This window comes from Dermochelys coriacea, chromosome 3, assembly GCF_009764565.3.
Source record: "Dermochelys coriacea isolate rDerCor1 chromosome 3, rDerCor1.pri.v4, whole genome shotgun sequence".
Lineage (NCBI taxonomy): Eukaryota > Metazoa > Chordata > Testudines > Dermochelyidae > Dermochelys > Dermochelys coriacea.
Genome location: NC_050070.1, coordinates 65,915,259 through 65,934,594, shown reverse-complemented (window position 1 = coordinate 65,934,594; position 19,336 = coordinate 65,915,259). Strand labels below are relative to the sequence as shown.

Genomic DNA, 19,336 nt, shown 5'->3' with positions numbered 1-19,336 from the left:
GTAGACATTGAGGTTTGTGCCAACATCAATCACACAAAAATAAACAGGGTTTTTTCCAAGCATCAGAGAAACTGTAAATGTACATAGAAAGAAACTTTACAATAAGCTAGCTATAATTTAGGGAAAACTCTGGAAGAGTAGACCCCAATGTGAATATTTTACAGCACACAGTTCCTAACAAAACTAGATAGGATATGGCTAAAGAAATAAGGTTTCAAATATTAAATGTAACAAGGGCACAAAGGAGAGAAAACACACATGTAAGTGGGTACCAATTTGAACAGCCTGTGGTGGGAACGGTACATATAAATGATTTAGTGCAAGAAAACACTTACCAATTTGCAGGTGGTCAAGTTCTGGTGTGAAAAGTCCATTGGGATAAATTTTGATCATTAAAATTAGGCATGTGCTATCATGGTGAGATGGTTCTTTGAAATCAGATTTCAAAGAACAAGATACAGGTGTATATGGCTTCACTATCTCAGTTCCTATGCAAACAGAAGAAAAGGGCAAAATGAAACTTATAGCACAAAAGAAGATTCATACCAAATGATTTTAATGTCATCATATTCGTTAAGCAGCCTGTCTACTCCTATAATTTCTCAGCAGCTGTCTCAAATTTTAAAGTTTTTTTTTTTTTATAAAACAGGTTTTAGCATTAAATACAAAGAAAAGTAAATGTAGCCAAGTGCTATTTCAGATTTATACGAAATTAGAAGACAAATCTCAGCTAATTTACTAAAAAAGAAAAGGCATACTTGTGGCACCTTAGAGACTAACAAATGTATTTGAGCATAAGCTTTCATGAGCTACAGCTCACTTCAGCGGATGCATTCAGTGGAAAATACAGTGGGGAGATTTATATACATAGAGAACATGAAACAATGGGTGTTACCATACACACTGTAACGAGAGTGATCACTTAAGGTGAGCTATTACTAGCAGGAGAGCGGGAGGGAAAAAAACGGGTGGAGGGGGGGAATAAACAAGGGGAAATAGTTTTATTTTGTGTAATGACCCATCCACTCCCAGTCTCTATTCAAGCCTAAGTTAATTGTATCCAGTTTGCAAATTAATTCCAATTCAGCAGTCTCTCGTTGGAGTCTGTTTTTGAAGTTTTTTTTGTTGAAGAATTGCAACTTTTAGATCTGTAATTGAGTGACCGAAGAGACTGAAGTGTTCTCCAACTGGTTTTTGAATGTTATAATTCTTGACGTCTGATTTGTCTAATTTACTAACTCCAGCTAGCTCAAGGACTAAGCCTACTATCCAAGGTAAAATGTGTCAATGTAGCCGCATCCCCACCCAGAGCCTTTCCAACCTATTTCAAACAATTACTTTACACTGAAAAGAAAGTTTATCTTAATACATAGCACCAAACACACACACACACACACCCTTCGAGAGGTGTGTCTCTATGGATGCTTCACCTCAGATGCACATTTGCCTCATGCCCATGATTGGAGATTTCTAGCTAGCACTGCCCGTTCAGCCTTCGCACATGCCCTATGCCTCCTCATGGCAGATACCGAGGCTATACATGGGTGTGCTCGCAACCCTCCCTCATTTCTTCTCTACTAAGTAAGAAAATCCTCTAAGGAACAATTGAAGCAGAGGGAAAGGATGGCAGTAGTGGAGCATCCATAGGGACATACATCTTGAAGAACTACAGTTACTACACAAGGCAATGTTTCCTCCTTTTTGAGTAGCATCCTTATGAGTACATTGTACAACAGCATATACCATCAGGGCAGCAGGTTACAGAAGTTCCCGATGTTATGTGGGAAGAAACTGAATATGCAGTTTGTAACATAAAAAGAGAGGGAAGAGTCTGGGAGTGGAGTATCTCAAAGCAGGGGAATATACTCTCTTCAAAGCACTGGCGCAACAGTTCACCATCTTTACATCAATAGAAAGCGTGTTCCAGATGCATGGAAGAAATCAAAAACAATACTATTGATGAAAAAAGGCAATCCAGAAGAACTGAGCAACTACTGTCTGATCACACTCCTCTCACAAGTGTATAAAGTCTTCATCTGCGTCATACTCAATCGGATTAAGAAGGATCTTGAAATGCATGAAAGCAGAGAACAAGCTGGTTTCTGCTCAGGGTATTCGACAATTGATCACATCCACTCAGTTTGGCAGCTCATCGAAAAATGCTAGGAATATAAAGTACCATTGTGTATTGAATTTGTCGACTACAAAAAGGCATTCGACTATGTGGAGATTAAGGCTGTACTCAACGCACCCAATGAAATTGGAATTGACCCAAGGTACATCGAACTGCTGGAACAAATTAACCACAATTGCTCGACAGAGATAATATTATTCCATATCCCCTGTATTATTACTATATCAGAGGAGTCAGTCAAGGAGATACAATCTCACCAAAGCTGTTTGCAGCAGCACAGGAGTTTCTGTTCAAGAAATTGAACTGGGAAGAAGGAATCAGAATTGACGGAGAACAGTTAACGCATATTCTCTTCACTGATGATTGTGTACTACTGGCAAAGGACACAGCAGAACTGGAAAACAAATTCCAGCAACTGCAAACACTTTCGCATGATATCAAGTTGGAAGTGAACACATTTAAGATGAAGTGGATGCGGAATGAGCATTGTGCAGAAGGAATCACTGTAAACGGAAAAGAAATCGAGGAGGTCGACAAAATATTTACCTGGGTCAGCAGCTGAGCAGAGACAACTCATTTGAAGGAGAATGCAGGAGAAGGCAAAAGGCAGGGTTGGCAAGTTTCAGCAAAATAAAGACGTCTCTAACGGATGATGAGTTGCCCATGAAGAAAAGGAAAGAACCGTTTAACTCCACTGTTCTACCAGCAATGATGTACGGAGCAGAAAGCTGGTCAATGACGAAAGCAAAGGAAGAAAAATTCCCTGTCACCCAGTGAGCAATGGAAAGGTGAATGTTTAAGATATCATTCCATGATCATATACCGAATGAGGAGATCAGAAGGTGGAGAGAGGTAACTGATGTAGTGTAGGCAATGTACGACACAAAGCAAAGATGAGCAGGTCATGTAGTCCGTGGCAAGACAATAGGTGGACAATCTGCATTAGTGACTGGATCCGCAGAGACCACAAGCGACCACTGGGCAAACCGAAAAGGCGCTGGGTCGATCCCATGACAAAATTCTATGGACATAAATGGAAAGAACTAGCTCGCAACAAAACAGAATGGTGTGGCATCAACTTGCATTCATGGAAGGACGGACAAGGACAAGCCGGACAAAGGTGACCCCTATGAGTGATCAATTTCAGGTGATTTCTGAGCAGAATCCCCAGGAGAAGGGAGCTTCAAAACAGGATCCACAACTGAAGATAGTTCTGCAGAGCCAAGGGCTGCTTCGAATCGGAGAGCATGGAGCGGGGCGTAATGCTTTGAAAACATATGGATTGAGGCCCAAGTAGCAGCTCTACGTATCTCAGAAACTGGGATATTCTTCAAAAATACAGTAGATGTCACTTGAATGCATTCTCACCCCCCCCCCCCAGGGGCAGGCTGAGCACCTGTAGACTCGTAACAGATATAGATACAACTGGATACCGATCTCAAAAGTCTTTGAATAGAAATACCCTTAGACCTATCCGCAAAAGATATGAAGAACCTAGGCAATTTCCTTAACTACTTAGTTGTATCCAAGTAGAAGGCTAAGGCCTTTCTAAAATGCAGGGTATGAAAGTAGGATTCTTGCTGAGAATTGTGAGATTTTTGGAAAGAATATCAGTAGATGGATAGACTAGTTAAGATGAAAATCCGACGAAATCTTGGGTAGGAACCTGGGATGTGGACCTAAAGAAACCTTCTACCCAAAGAACATGGCAAAAGAGGAATCTGCTATCTGAGCTCAAATTTCCTTGACTCTACAGGCCAACATGACAGCAACTAGGAAGGCAGTCTTCACAGACAAATAAAGAAGGGAGTAGTAGTCACTGGTTCAGACAAATGTCTCGTGAGCTGGTTGAGGACTGGATTGAGGTCCCAGGATGGAGTGGGGTGTCCAAAGTGGAAAAATAGATTACTGAGACCCTTCATAAATCTGGACAATACTAGGTGACCAAAAATGGAGAATCCCTCAACTGGAGGATGGCAGCCACATGTACTTGACTGAGCCGATGGATAACATGGATGTCTTCAAATCCAGGGCATAATTCAAGATAAGGGAAAGGGGACCCAATTCAGGTAGGAGGTACTGATGACCACACCAGTTAGCAAGTCTCTTCAAATTCTGCAAGTTTGCAGGTTGATGTTTTCCTACTGTGTAATATAACACGTGCTAAACCTCCATGAAGCAGAAAACCTCTAAGAACCATCCAGGAGCCATGCTCTGAGATGAAGAGTTGCCAGGCTGTGGTAAAGCACACTACACATGTCTGAGATGGGATGAGGAAAGGTCAGAAGCTTGACTGGCAGTTAGAGACACAGCTGAATCAGAAAAGGGTACCAAGATTATCTCAGCCAGGTAAGTACTATGAGAAAAACTCTAGCCTTGACCTTCCTGATCTTATCACTCTTAGAATTAGAGGTGTCAGGGGAAAGGCACAGAACAGACTTCTTCCAAGGTAGAAGAGAGGCACCCTCAGGCAGAAGTGACCCAAATGCCCCCTTGTACAGAAAAGAAGACACTTCCTGTTTTCAGAGACGATGAAAAGCTCTCTCTGGCCAGCCCCATCTCTGGAATATGTGGGGCTTCTGACTAGGGGCCCTATAAAGGTAGCCAGCCAGTCAGGCAGCAGCACAGACAGCTGCAGCGGCAGAGGAGCTAGCAAACAGAGCTCTAAACAGGGAAGTTTGAGTGGGAGTTCTGTTGGGGAGTTTGGATTGTGGTGCTTGTTTGGGGTTTGCTTTTGCTGGGGGGGGGTCTTTTTGGTGTGCCTTGTGTTTCCCAGATTAACAGGATTTAGGTGGGAAGGAGATGACAGATACAGAAGCAGCTGTGGGAGTGACTCCTGCAGTGAAAAACACATTGAGGATGACTGGATGCGGAAGCTGTGGTATGTACATGATCCTGGAGGGGGGAACCGGTAAGAGTTTTGTCTGCATGAAATGCCGTCTGATAGAGCTGATGGAGGAAAAGATCCGAGGTTTGGAGATGCAGGTGGAAAGTCTGGTTGAGTTTAGGAAGGGGTTTGAGCAGATGATGGAGCAAAGATATGAGGTATCTGAAGGGAAAAGCTCAGACTCACAGATGGAAGCAGGGCTGGGGAATTTTGAGGAGAGACTGGGTGAGGAAAGTGGTCAGTGGAAACATGTGACTCAAAGAACCAGGCAGAGAAAAAGACGGGCTAGTGAAGGAGAAATAGAGCCTAGGAACAGGTTTGCAGAGTTGGAAAATGAAGAAGGGGCTCAGCAGGTACTTGTTGAAGGTGGAAGGGTAAGGAAGAAGAGAAGAGAGGCTAGTCCTATAGGAAAAGGGAAAGAGTCAAGGGAGACTACAACAAATATGAGCCCCAGGAGGATACAGGATGGGTTGAAGAGGATTGTAAGGGAAAATAGGAATGGAAAGAACTTGCAGCCAGAGGGAACAGGGGAGAGACTGGAGAATAGCACTGTCACCAGGAAAAGGCAGGTCTATGTGATCGGGGACTCTTTATTGAGAAGAATAGACAGGCCTGTAACTAGAGCTGATCCTGAGAATAGAAGGGTGTGCTGTCTTCCGGGTGCTAAGATACGGGATGTAGACCTGAAGTTGAAAAGGATCCTAAAGGGAGCGGGAAAGAATCCCCTAATTATCCTTCATGTGGGAACAAATGATACGGCTAGATTCTCGCTGGAAAGTATTAAGGGAGACTATGCTAGGCTGGGGAAGACACTTAAGGAAATCGAGGCTCTTTACCGGGATCCTTCCTGTTCCTAGAGAAGGGCAACAAAGGTCTGACAAGATTATGACTGTCAACAGATGGCTTAGGCAGTGGTGCTATAAGGAGGGCTTTGGGATGTATGGCCACTGGGAGGCATTCACGGACAGAGGTCAGTTCTCTCGGGATGGACTTCATCTGAGTAGGGAAGGAAATAGACTTCTAGGATGGAGGCTGGCACAACTGATAAAGAGAGCTTTAAACTAGGAATTGGGGGGAGATGGATGGGAGATGTCCAGAAAATCTCCACGCCAGATTTTAGCATTGAGAGGGAAGAAGATGAAGTAAGAAAGGATACAGCCATGGGTAGGAGAATGTATATAAGGAGCGAGGGCGGTGTGGATAGTAGTCTAATAGGTTATACTGGCTGTAGAATGACTGTGCCTAATAGGGTACAAAATGTGAGCGAGTCCAAACAGAAAAAATTAAGATGTTTGTACACCAATGCGAGGAGTCTAGGTAACAAAATGGAGGAACTAGAGCTACTGGCGCAGGAAGTGAAACCAGATATTATAGGGATAACAGAAACATGGTGGAATAGTAGTCATGACTGGACTACAGGTATTGAAGGGTATGTGCTGTTTAGGAAAGACAGAAACAAAGGTAAAGGGGGTGGAGTAGCATTGTATATCAATGATGAGGTAGAATGTAAAGAAATAAGAAGCGATGCAATGGATAAGACAGAGTCCGTCTGGGCAAAAATTACATTGGGGAAGAAAACTAGTAAAGCCTCTCCTACGATAGTGCTTGGGGTGTGCTATAGACCTCCGGGATCTAATTTGGATATGGATAGAGCCCTTTTTAATGTCTTTAATCAAGTAAATACTAATGGAAACTGCGTGATCATGGGAGACTTTAACTTCCCAGATATAGACTGGAGGACCAGTGCTAGTAATAATAATAGGGCTCAGATTTTCCTAGATGCGATAGCTGATAGATTCCTTCATCAAGTAGTTGCTGAACCGACTAGAGGGGATGCCATTTTAGATTTAATTTTGGTGAGTAGCGAGGACCTCATAGAAGAAATGGTTGTAGGGGACAATCTTGGCTCAAGTGATCATGAGCTAATTCAGTTCAAACTAAATGGAAGGATTAACAAAAATAAATCTGCAACTAGGGTTTTTGATTTCAAAAGGGCTGACTTTCAAAAATTAAGGAAATTAGTTAGGGAAGTGGATTGGACTGAAGAACTTATGGATCTAAAGGTAGAGGAGGCCTGGGATTACTTTAAATCAAAACTGCAGAAGCTATCGGAAGCCTGTATCCCAAGACAAGGGAAAAAATTCATAGGAAGGAGTTGTAGACCAAGCTGGATAAGCAAGCATCTTAGAGAGGTGATTATGAAGAAGCAGAAAGCATACAGGGAGTGGAAGATGGGAGGGATCAGCAAGGAAAGCTACCTAATTGAGGTCAGAAGATGTAGGGATAAAGTGAGAGAGGCTAAAAGTCGAGTAGAGTTGGACCTTGCAAAGGGAATTAAAACCAATAGTAAAAGGTTCTATAGCCATATAAATAAGAAAACTATGAAGGAAGAAGTGGGGCCGCTTAACACGGAGGATGGAGCGGAGGTTAAAGATAATCTAGGCATGGCCCAATAGCTAAACAAATACTTTGCCTCAGTCTTTAATAAGGCTAAAGAGGATCTTGGGGATAATGGTAGCATGACAAATGGGAAGGAGGATATGGAGGTAGATATTACCATATCAGAGGTAGAAGCGAAACTGAAACAGCTTAATGGGACTCAATCGGGGGGCCCAGATAATCTTCATCCAAGAATATTAAAGGAATTGGCACCTGAAATTGCAAGCCCGTTAGCAAGAATTTTTAATGAATCTGTAAACTCAGGAATAGTACCGAATGATTGGAGAATTGCTAATATAGTTCCTATTTTTAAGAAAGGAAAAAAAAGTGATCCGGGTAACTACAGGCCAGTTAGTTTGACATCTGTAGTATGCAAGGTCCTGGAAAAAATTTTGAAGGAGCAATTAGTTAAGGACATTGAAGTCAATGGTAAATGGGACAAAATACAACATGGTTTTACAAAAGGTAGATCGTGCCAAACCAACCTAATCTCCTTTTTTGAAAAAGTAACAGATTTTTTAGATAAAGGAAATGCAGTGGATCTAATTTACCTAGATTTCAGTAAGGCATTTGATACCGTGCCACATGGGGAATTATTAGTTAAATTGGAGAAGATGGGGATCAATATGAACATCAGAAGGTGGATAAGGAATTGGTTAAAGGGGAGACTGCAACGGGTCCTACTGAAAGGCGAACTGTCAGGTTGGAGGGAGGTTACCAGTGGAGTTCCTCAGGGATCGGTTTTGGGACCAATCTTATTTAATCTTTTTGTTACTGACCTTGGCACAAAAAGTGGGAGTGTGCTAATAAAGTTTGCAGATGATACAAAGCTGGGAGGTATTGCCAATTCGGAGAAGGATCGGGATATTATACAGGAGGATCTGGATGACCTTGTAAACTGGAGTCATAGTAATAGGATGAAATTTAATAGTGAGAAGTGTAAGGTTATGCATTTAGGGATTAATAACAAGAATTTTAGTTATAAGTTGGGGACGCATCAATTAGAAGTAACGGAAGAGGAGAAGGACCTTGGAGTATTGGTCGATCATAGGATGACTATGAGCTGCCAATGTGATATGGCTGTGAAAAAAGCTAATGCGGTTTTGGGATGCATCAGGAGAGGCATTTCCAGTAGGGATAAGGAGGTTTTAGTACCGTTATACAAGGCACTGGTGAGACCTCACCTAGAATACTGTGTGCAGTTCTGGTCTCCCATGTTTAAAAAGGATGAATTCAAGCTGGAGCAGGTACAGAGAAGGGCTACTAGGATGATCCGAGGAATGGAAAACTTGTCTTATGAAAGGAGACTTAAGGAGCTGGGCTTGTTTAGCCTAACTAAAAGAAGATTGAAGGGAGATATGATTGCTCTCTATAAATATATCAGAGGGATAAATACAGGAGAGGGAGAGGAATTATTTAAGCTCAGCACCAATGTGGACACAAGAACAAATGGGTATAAACTGGCCACCAGGAAGTTTAGACTTGAAATCAGACGAAGGTTTTTAACCATCAGAGGAGTGAAGTTTTGGAATAACCTTCCAAGGGAAGCAGTGGGGGCAAAAGATCTATCTGGTTTTAAGATTCTACTCGATAAGTTTATGGAGGAGATGGTATGATGGGATAATGGGATTTTGGTAAGTAATTGATCTTTAAATATTCAGGGTAAATAGGCCAAATCCCCTGAGATGGGATATTAGATGGATGGGATCTGATTTACTATAGAAAATTCTTTCCTGGGTATCTGGCTGGTGAATCTTGCCCATGTGCTCAGGGTTTGGCTGATTGCCATGTTTGGGGTCGGGCGGGACTTTTCCTCCATAGCAGATTGGAGAGGCCCTGGAGGTTTTTTTTGCCTTCCTCTGTAGCATGGGGCATGGTTGACTGGAGGGAGGCTTCTCTGCTCCTTGAAGTTTTGAACCATGATTTGAGGACTTCAATAGCTCAGACATGGGTGAGGTTTTTCATAGGAGTGGGTGGGTGACATTCTGTGGCCTGCGCTGTGCAGGAGGTCGGACTAGATGATCAGAGTGGTCCCTTCTGACCTTAGTATCTATGAATCTATGTCTTTGAAGACCTGCACGTCCAGCTCCTATTCATAGTCATGGGGAAAAAGTGTCTCTACAGTGGTGTTCCAGATGCCTGGAATGTAGGGTCCTGAAATTTGGATGTAGTTGGCTATGCACCAGTTCCAGAGTTTTACAGCTTTGACACACAAGGAGGGAGATCTTGCCTCTCCCTCCTTGTTGATGGAAAACATGCAGAAAAAGTTGTCCATCATGACCCTGATTGCTTTGCCCTGATGAAGGGCAGGAAATGAAGGCAAGCATTCATTTGTAGGTAGTAGTAGGTGATATGGATATTCATTCGTAGTAGGTAGGTGATATGGAAGGGGGGGATTCAGCTGTTGTGACCTGCACTGGATGTGCCATGTTTGTCTTTCTTCCACAGGACAGAAGCGACTTTGTCTGTACAAAGTGCAAGCTGGTCTCCATATTGGAAGAGAAGATTGAAGATCTGGAGCAACAGGTAACGACCCTGTGTTGTATACGAGAGACTGAGGATTTTCTGGACCAAACTCAGGATAGCCTTCTAGGGGCACAAAGCTCTAAAGATGTAGAGCAGGTTGCACAGAGGAGCCAAGAGGCCAGTGAAGAAGCTTGGCAACATGTGACCTCCAGAAGAGGTAAGCGGAATGTCCGGGTTCCAGTAACACAGACACAGGTAACTAACCGCTTTCATGTTCTCTCCACAGGTACCAATGCGGAGAGTGGACCAGATGATATGTCTGGGGGGAGAAAGCGGAAGGAGACTCCGCTGGTTGGGAGGCATGAGATGCGATGTCCTGAGGTTGGGGGTTCCACGACCACCACTCCCAAGAGGAGAAGGCGGGTGGTGGTGGTCGGGGACTCTCTCCTCCGGGGGACTGAGTCATCTATCTGCCGCCCTGACCGGGAAAACCGAGAAGTCTGCTGCTTGCCAGGGGCTAAGATTCGTGATGTGACGGAGAGACTGCCGAGACTCATCAAGCCCTCGGATCGCTACCCCTTCCTGCTTCTCCACGTGGGCACCAATGATACTGCCAAGAATGACCTTGAGCGGATCACTGCGGACTACGTGGCTCTGGGAAGAAGGATAAAGGAGTTGGAGGCGCAAGTGGTGTTCTCGTCCATCCTCCCCGTGGAAGGAAAAGGCCTGGGTAGGGACCGTCGAATCGTGGAGGTCAACGAATGGCTACGCAGGTGGTGTCGGAGAGAAGGCTTTGGATTCTTTGACCATGGGATGGTGTTCCATGAAGGAGGAGTGCTGGGCAGAGACGGGCTCCATCTTACGAAGAGAGGGAAGAACATCTTTGCCAGCAGGCTGGCTAACCTAGTGAGGAGGGCTTTAAACTAGGTTCACCGGGGGAAGGAGACCAAAGCCCTGAGGTAAGTGGGAAAGCGGGATACCGGGAGGAAGCACAGGCAGGAAGGTCTGTGAGGGGAGGGCTCCTGCCTCATACTGGGAATGAGGGGCGATCAACAGGTTATCTCAAGTGATTATATACAAATGCACAAAGCCTTGGAAACAAGCAGGGAGAACTGGAGGTCCTGGTGATGTCAAGGAATTATGACGTGATTGGAATAACAGAGACTTGGTGGGATAACTCACATGACTGGAGTACAGTCATGGATGGTTATAAACTGTTCAGGAAGCACAGGCAGGGCAGAAAAGGTGGGGGAGTAGCACTGTATGTAAGGGAGCAGTATGACTGCTCAGAGCTCCGGTACGAAACTGTGGAAAAACCTGAGTGTCTCTGGATTAAGTTTAGAAGTGTGTGCAACAAGAGTGATGTCATGGTGGGAGTCTGCTATAGACCACCGGACCAGGGGGATGAGGTGGATGAGGCTTTCTTCCGGCAACTCACGGAAGCTACTAGATCGCATGCCCTGATTCTCATGGGTGACTTTAATTTTCCTGATATCTGCTGGGAGAGCAATACAGCGGTGCATAGACAATCCAGGAAGTTTTTGGAAAGCGTAGGGGACAATTTCCTGGTGCAAGTGCTAGGGGAGCCAACTAGGGGGAGCGCTTTTCTTGACCTGCTGCTCACAAACCGGGTAGAATTAGTGGGGGAAGCAAAAGTGGATGGGAATCTGGGAGGCAGTGACCATGAGTTGGTTGAGTTCAGGATCCTGACGCAGGGAAGAAAGGTAAGCAGCAGGATACGGACCCTGGACTTCAGGAAAGCAGACTTTGACTCCCTCAGGGAACAGATGGCCAGGATCCCCTGGGGGACTAACATGAAAGGGAAGGGAGTCCAGGAGAGCTGGCTGTATTTCAAGGAATCCCTGTTGAGGTTACAGGGACAAACCATCCCGATGAGTCGAAAGAATAGTAAATATGGCAGGCGACCAGCTTGGCTTAATGGTGAAATCCTAGCGGATCTTAAACATAAAAAAGAAGCTTACAAGAAGTGGAAGGTTGGACATATGACCAGGGAAGAGTATAAAAATATTGCTCGGGCATGTAGGAAAGATATCAGGAGGGCCAAATCGCACCTGGAGCTGCAGCTAGCAAGAGATGTCAAGAGTAACAAGAAGGGTTTCTTCAGGTATGTTGGCAACAAGAAGAAAGCCAAGGAAAGTGTGGGCCCCTTACTGAATGAGGGAGGCAAGCTAGTGACAGAGGATGTGGAAAAAGCTAATGTACTCAATGCTTTTTTTGCCTCTGTTTTCACTAACAAGGTCAGCTCCCAGACTGCTGTGCTGGGCAACACAAAACGGGGAAGAGATGGCCAGCCCTCTGTAGAGATAGAGGTGGTTAGGGACTATTTAGAAAAGCTGGACGTGCACAAGTCCATGGGGCCGGACGAATTGCATCCGAGAGTGCTGAAGGAATTGGCGGCTGTGATTGCAGAGCCCTTGGCCATTATCTTTGAAAACTCGTGGCGAACGGGGGAAGTCCCGGATGACTGGAAAAAGGCTAATGTAGTGCCCATCTTTAAAAAAGGGAAGGAGGATGATCCTGGGAACTACAGGCCGGTCAGCCTCACCTCAGTCCCTGGAAAAATCATGGAGCAGGTCCTCAAAGAATCAATCCTGAAGCACTTAGAGGAGAGGAAAGTGATCAGGAACAGTCAGCATGGATTCACCAAGGGAAGGTCATGCCTGACTAATCTAATCGCCTTTTATGATGAGATTACTGGTTCTGTGGATGAAGGGAAAGCAGTGGATGTATTGTTTCTTGACTTTAGCAAAGCTTTTGACACGGTCTCCCACAGCATTCTTGTCAGCAAGTTAAGGAAGTATGGGCTGGATGAATGCACTATAAGGTGGGTAGAAAGCTGGCTAGATTGTCGGGCTCAACGGGTAGTGATCAATGGCTCCATGTCTAGTTGGCAGCCGGTGTCAAGTGGAGTGCCCCAGGGGTCGGTCCTGGGGCCCGTTTTGTTCAATATCTTCATAAATGATCTGGAGGATGGTGTGGATTGCACTCTCAGCAAATTTGCGGATGATACTAAACTGGGAGGAGTGGTAGATACGCTGGAGGGGAGGGATAGGATACAAAAGGACCTAGACAAATTGGAGGATTGGGCCAAAAGAAATCTAATGAGGTTCAATAAGGATAAATGCAGGGTCCTGCACTTAGGATGGAAGAATCCAATGCACCGCTACAGACTAGGGACCGAATGGCTCGGCAGCAGTTCTGCGGAAAAGGACCTAGGGGTGACAGTGGACGAGAAGCTGGATATGAGTCAGCAGTGTGCCCTTGTTGCCAAGAAGGCCAATGGCATTTTGGGATGTATAAGTAGGGGCATAGCGAGCAGATCGAGGGACGTGATCGTTCCCCTCTATTCGACACTGGTGAGGCCTCATCTGGAGTACTGTGTCCAGTTTTGGGCCCCACACTACAGGAAGGATGTGGATAAATTGGAAAGAGTACAGCGAAGGGCAACAAAAATGATTAGGGGTCTAGAGCACATGACTTATGAGGAGAGGCTGAGGGAGCTGGGATTGTTTAGTCTGCAGAAGAGAAGAATGAGGGGGGATTTGATAGCTGCTTTCAACTACCTGAAAGGGGGTTTCAAAGAGGATGGCTCTAGACTGTTCTCAATGGTAGCAGATGACAGAACGAGGAGTAATGGTCTCAAGTTGCAATGGGGGAGGTTTAGATTGGATATTAGGAAAAACTTTTTCACTAAGAGGGTGGTGAAACACTGGAATGCGTTACCTAGGGAGGTGGTAGAATCTCCTTCCTTAGAGGTTTTTAAGGTCAGGCTTGACAAAGCCCTGGCTGGGATGATTTAACTGGGACTTGGTCCTGCTTTGAGCAGGGGGTTGGACTAGATGACCTTCTGGGGTCCCTTCCAACCCTGATATTCTATGATTCTATGATTCTATGATTTCTGACTGCCCTGAGCTCCAACAGGTTGATGTGGAAACTAGTGTGTGGGCCATCCATCTGCCTTGAATTACCAGGGTACCAAGGTGGGCTCCCCAACCTAACAGGGATTTTCAGTTGTTAGAGTCACTGACAGGTCTGGAAGGTGGAAAGCGACACCCTTGCAGATGTGGAGTTTCTTTGTTCAAAGTTCAGGGAATTCTTTATGTGCAAGGGGGTGTCCAAGACGTCCCTGGTCAGAGAATAGGCAGTTCTCAACCAACCTTGGAAGCAGCAGAGGTGTAACCTTGTATGATTGTTGACAAAGGTACATGCTACCATATGCCATGAGGAGTTGAAGGTAGTTCCTTATTGATGTCTGAGAGTTTCCCTGAATCATCCCTCCAGTCCTGACAGTCATAAAATTTGTCTAAAGGCAGGTATGCTCTAGCTGTCACTGAGTATAATAAACTGAATTCCTTGCATTGGTATTTATGTGGATTTCTTTATATTCAGCTGTAGGCCCAACTCTCAGAACAGAGCAAGAGCCTTCTGAGTGGATGACAACACTGTCTCGAAAGAACAGTCTTTGAGAAGCGAATCGTCAAGCTATGGGAAAATGAACATCACTTCCTGCTGAAGATAAGCCACCACTATGGCTAGAACTTCAAGAACACCCTTGGAACCAAAGAGGAACACTCCGTACTGGAAATTATCTTGGGCCACAACGAATCTTAGGTATTTCCTGTGTGATCAGTGTATGGCTGTATGGAAATAAGTGTCTTGTAGGTCGAGGAACAAAAACCAATCCTCTTCCTCTAGTGTAGGAATTATAGCCATCCTGAACTTTTGAGGCTTCATGAACTTGTTCAGCTACCTCAGATCAGCCTCCAACCTCGGTCCTATTTTGGTACTAGGAAGTATATTGTATAGAACCCCCTGCCATAGTAAGGAGAAGGAACTGGCTCTATCGCTCCTAGCTGGAGAAGAGAGTCCACCTCCTGTCTTAGTAGAAGTTCGTGAGAGGCAGGCATGAAGAGAGGTGGGGAAAGGGTCAAAAAGCGGATGGTGCAGTCCGATGTTATGATCTCCAAGATCCACTAGTCCATAGTGATCCGCTCCCAAGTCTGGCGGAAATGGACAAGGTGGTCCCCAAGTGGAGGGAAGTGGGCAAAAGGGTACAAACTATAAAAATCAGAGGAATAAAAGGAATCAAACCCTCAACCAGCCGATCAAAACTGTTACACAGATCAGCATTTTTCAAAGTTCGGGTCGCGACCCAGTACTGGGTCACGGCATGTAAGGCACTGGGTTGCTCCGGGCAGCACAGCCGACCGGGCTGTTAAAAGTCCCGTTGGCGGTGCTGCCCAGCTAAGGCAGGCTAGTGCCTACCTGTTCCGATACTGGGCTGCACCCCAGCAGTGGGTCCGGCTTCTAGGCAAGGGGCCACAGGGTTCCATGTGCTGTCCCCACCCTGGGCACCAGTTCCACACTTTATTCTCTGAGCGAGTCAGAATGCTGATCCTCAGTTACTAGTTGAACAACAGACAGTCTTCAGTGACAAGTAAATCAATCACTTAGCATAGCAGAAATAAAGTCAGAAAGAAATAAAAACTAATTCACAATGAATGCGAAAATCTCAATGCTTCCTGGCATTTAACTTAAGTATCATAACTTCATTTTTTATCTAGCAACCAATGATCCATTTCCCTGTGACTCTGTTTTAATGGTCATCACTTCCTTATTGGTTATGTAAAACCTAAGAGGTTGCAAGAACTAGGAGACATCAACATACAGCAATTTGAGATTTTTTTCCTACTTCAAAGTAATAAATCTGGGAACTATCAACTTCCCCTTCCCCATAATAAATGTTGCATTTAAAGATGGAGACTGGAAGGCTTTCTTCATCACTCCAAACAATAACATTGACAGGTCCCCAATCATAAAACTGATCAGTGAATGACAAAGCTAAACTAAATGCTGTGAAGAGAAGGAAAAAAACGTGTTTTTCTGTTCTTGTTTAAAATAGAAGCACTTTTTTTACATGATGCATTTTATTTTTTTAAGCAACTCAGTATTACAAGGAGCGACTGAAGTAAAGGTTTCAGCAATTCTCTTCCCATTACTGTACCTAAAATATTCCTATCACCACCCTGCCTCTCATTATGGTCTTGCATAGTTAAGGAAGCATCAAAATTTTCTCTTTTACAGAATCTTTACATCAGTGTCTCACCTTTTTCAGAAGCCTTTTTAGTAAATATGCATTGGGGAATTTGAACCAAATTTCAGAACACTAACATTTGATCTCCAATATATATTTTGTGTTTGTATGTTGACTTTCCCCCATAAAATGAACTTCTGCTGCCTACTATGCAGTAACATTGTGACATCAGAGCTACTCAGCCCCTCAATCACTCCAGTTCATTTGCATACTTGGGAAGAATCACTATTTGCCCTGGTTGTCATGGTTACCTTTGATGAGTGATTTGCCTCAGAAGACTAGCATTATTGCAGAGAAGGGGTCCACAAGGAACAGTAATCAAAACAGAGTGGGTACAGATAAGCTCCTACTGTACTCCGAGTCTGAACTGTAAATTACACTGCTTCTTTTCAAACAGGTTTCAGAGTAGCAGCCATGTTAGTTTATATCTGCAAAAAGAAAAGGAGGACTTGTGGCACCTTAGAGACTAACATTTATTTGAGCATAAGCTTTCGTGAGCTACAGCTCACTTCATTGGATGCATGCAGTGAAAAATACAGTGGGGAGATTTATATACACAGAGAACATGAAACAATGGGTGTTACCATACACACTGTAACAAGAGTGATGAAGGTAAGCTATTACCAGCAGGAGTGCGGGGGGTGGGGGAAAACTTTTGTAGTGATAATCAAGGTGACCATTTCCAGCAGTTGACAAGAACCTGTGAGGAACGGGGGGGTGGGGTGGGGGGGCCAGAATAAACATGGCAAAATAGTTTGTGTAATGACACATCCACTCCTAGTCTTTAGTCAAGCCTAAGTTAATTGTATCCAGTTTGCAAATTAATTCCAATTCAGCAGTCTCTCGTTGGGAGTCTGTTTTTGAAGGTTTTTTTGTTGAAGAATTGCCATTTTTAGGTCTGTAATCAAGTGATCAAAGAGAATGAAGTGCTCTCTGACTGGTTAAAACTATTTCCCCATGTTTGTCGCTCCCCCCCCACTGTTCCTCACACGTTCTTGTCAATTGCTGGAAATGGCCCACCTTCATTACCACTACAAAAGGTCCCCCCCCACCCCGATCCCTTTCTCCTGCTGGTAACAGCTCACCTTACCTGATCACTCTTGTTACAGTGTGTATGGTAACACCCATTGTTTCATGTTCTCTGTGTATATAAATCTCCCCACTGTATTTTCCACTGCATGCATCTGATGAAGTGAGCAGTAGCTCACGAAAGCTTATGCTCAAATAAATTTGTTAGTCTCTAAGGTGACACAAGTACTCCTTTTCTTTTCAAATGGTAATTCTTACTTGTTCTCAAGGGTTACGTGAAAATAAGCAACAAAACTACAGCTCCTTTCCATCTATTAATTATGCTTCTTACAAATTGGAGGTTATGGTTTTGAACATTTACCTTTTTAAAGAATGGGAAATTATAGACACGAGTCCCTACTCAAACAGTTACCCAGTTATAAAGTCTGTCATTTAGTTGCTGCAGTAACACCGACGTTCCATTAAAAACATACTTTGCTTGCAAACTATTTAATTACTTGCAATATATTGGTCAATATGGCACTGAGTGGTGAAATACAGAGCTTCAAAGATGAAAATGACAATAAAACACACATTTAAGACAACCACCATTTAGGCCTTCTGATTTTAGGTTTTTACTAGTAAACACCAAAAGAATACTTCCCGGAGGCTCAGCTTCTTGTGTCCATCATAGAGCTGATGCCATGTTAATTTTTGCATTCTCCTCCCCCTGTCGAAATAATTAAGTGGCTGTCAATCATTTGATTGCTTTGTTAACCTTTTATGTAAATGTGCTTTCATTGTTTGTCTCAGTTTACACTGGAGACAGTACACATTCAAGCAGATGGACCACATTTCTTTGTCTAGGGTGAGGTGATGTAAGCTCTGCCTGCCAAATACATTAAAACTTTTTCATATATCACCCCTACGTACACCATGCAGTGATGCTAATGATCAACATGTTACCAGTTCACATATGATACCTTACATGACATCTTTGAGATGCAGATTATGACAACAATGAGTTGGTGAGGCCAGCTGACTAACTACTACATGCCCTCTGGCATGTGAGTGCTCTCAGGGTCACAGCACTAGAAGAAAGTGCTCCTGGGAACGTTCATTGTGAACCAACAGGGGCTACGTGGACGAATTAATGTGCAACACAATAGTGCACTGTAGAAATCACACCCCTGCGCTTTGTGTAGACCAGGGATCAGCAACCTTTGGCACACGGCCTGTCAGGGAAATCCGCTGGCAGTCCGGGACAAGTTATTTACCAGCAGCATCTGCAGGTTCGGCTGATGGCTGCTCCCACTGGCTGCGGTTCACCGTTCCAGACCAATGGAAGCTGTGGGAAGCGGTGGCCAGTACATCCATCAGCTCACGCTGCTTCCCGCAGCTCCCATTGTCCTGGAACAGCGAACCGCAGCCAGTGGGAGCTGCGATCGGCCGAGCCTGAAGACACTGCAGATAAACAAACCGCCCCGGCCCATCAGCGGATTTCCCTAACAGGCTGCGTGCCAAAGGTTGCCTATCCCTGGTGTAGACAAAGCCTTATTACATGTAACCATTCCTGGAGTTTTTTCAATCTTTATTGGATTAAAAAAATCCCTTTTTTTGTATTGTGGGCTTTGAAAACTGGGCTTTGTCTACACAGGCAAGTGAAAGACAAAACTTTTGTCATTCAGAGGTGTTAAACCTCCCTCCTCCCCCACAAAGGACAAAAGTTTTGCCAATGCCAAGCGCCAGTATGACTAGCACCATGTCAGCAGGACCGCTCTCCTGCCGACAACACTAATGCTGCTTGTTGGGGATGGAAGTTTTTTGTTGGCAGGACTGCTCAAACAGCGGCTACACTGCATGACTTTTAGCGGCATGACTGTACAGCCATGTTGCTAAGAGCTGCGTAGTGTAGGCATAGCCACAGATAAAACTTTAAAGATGTAAGCAGAGAGAAAAAACATTTTGGCATCCTTTATTTGAAGAGGCAAAGAAACCTAGCACTCTGCGCTCTATGTTGGAACCTGGCTAAGAACTGCCCAGCCATGCTGCAAGAATAATCACGGTGAGAAAACTACTTTGAACAAAAGACTCTAGTTTGTTAAAATTTTAGTCTTAGAAGCACATTTTTACTGTTTGTTTGTAACCATTTCTATCCCAATTCTTACTACTTGGTATCACTTAAACAGCTGTCTTTGTTAAAAAAAATGTATTGTTTTATTACTCAATAGTCGCCACACAGTGTTTCAAACTGAAGAGTTTTAAAATCCACAGCCAAACTAGCAGG

At 44.2% G+C, this 19,336-nt stretch overlaps 1 protein-coding gene across 5 annotated transcripts in view; it reads right to left on the bottom strand.

Annotated features, from left to right (window-relative positions):
* LOC119852881 (cytochrome b5 reductase 4) overlaps positions 1-19,336 on the bottom strand; it is a 93,309-nt gene that overhangs the window by 16,897 nt on the left and 57,076 nt on the right. For all 5 annotated transcript variants that reach the window (XM_038394865.2, XM_038394867.2, XM_038394868.2 and 2 more), the window contains one exon: positions 336-488. In XM_038394865.2, the coding sequence (XP_038250793.1) occupies positions 336-488 (153 nt within the window). The remainder of the gene's footprint in view (positions 1-335; positions 489-19,336) is intronic.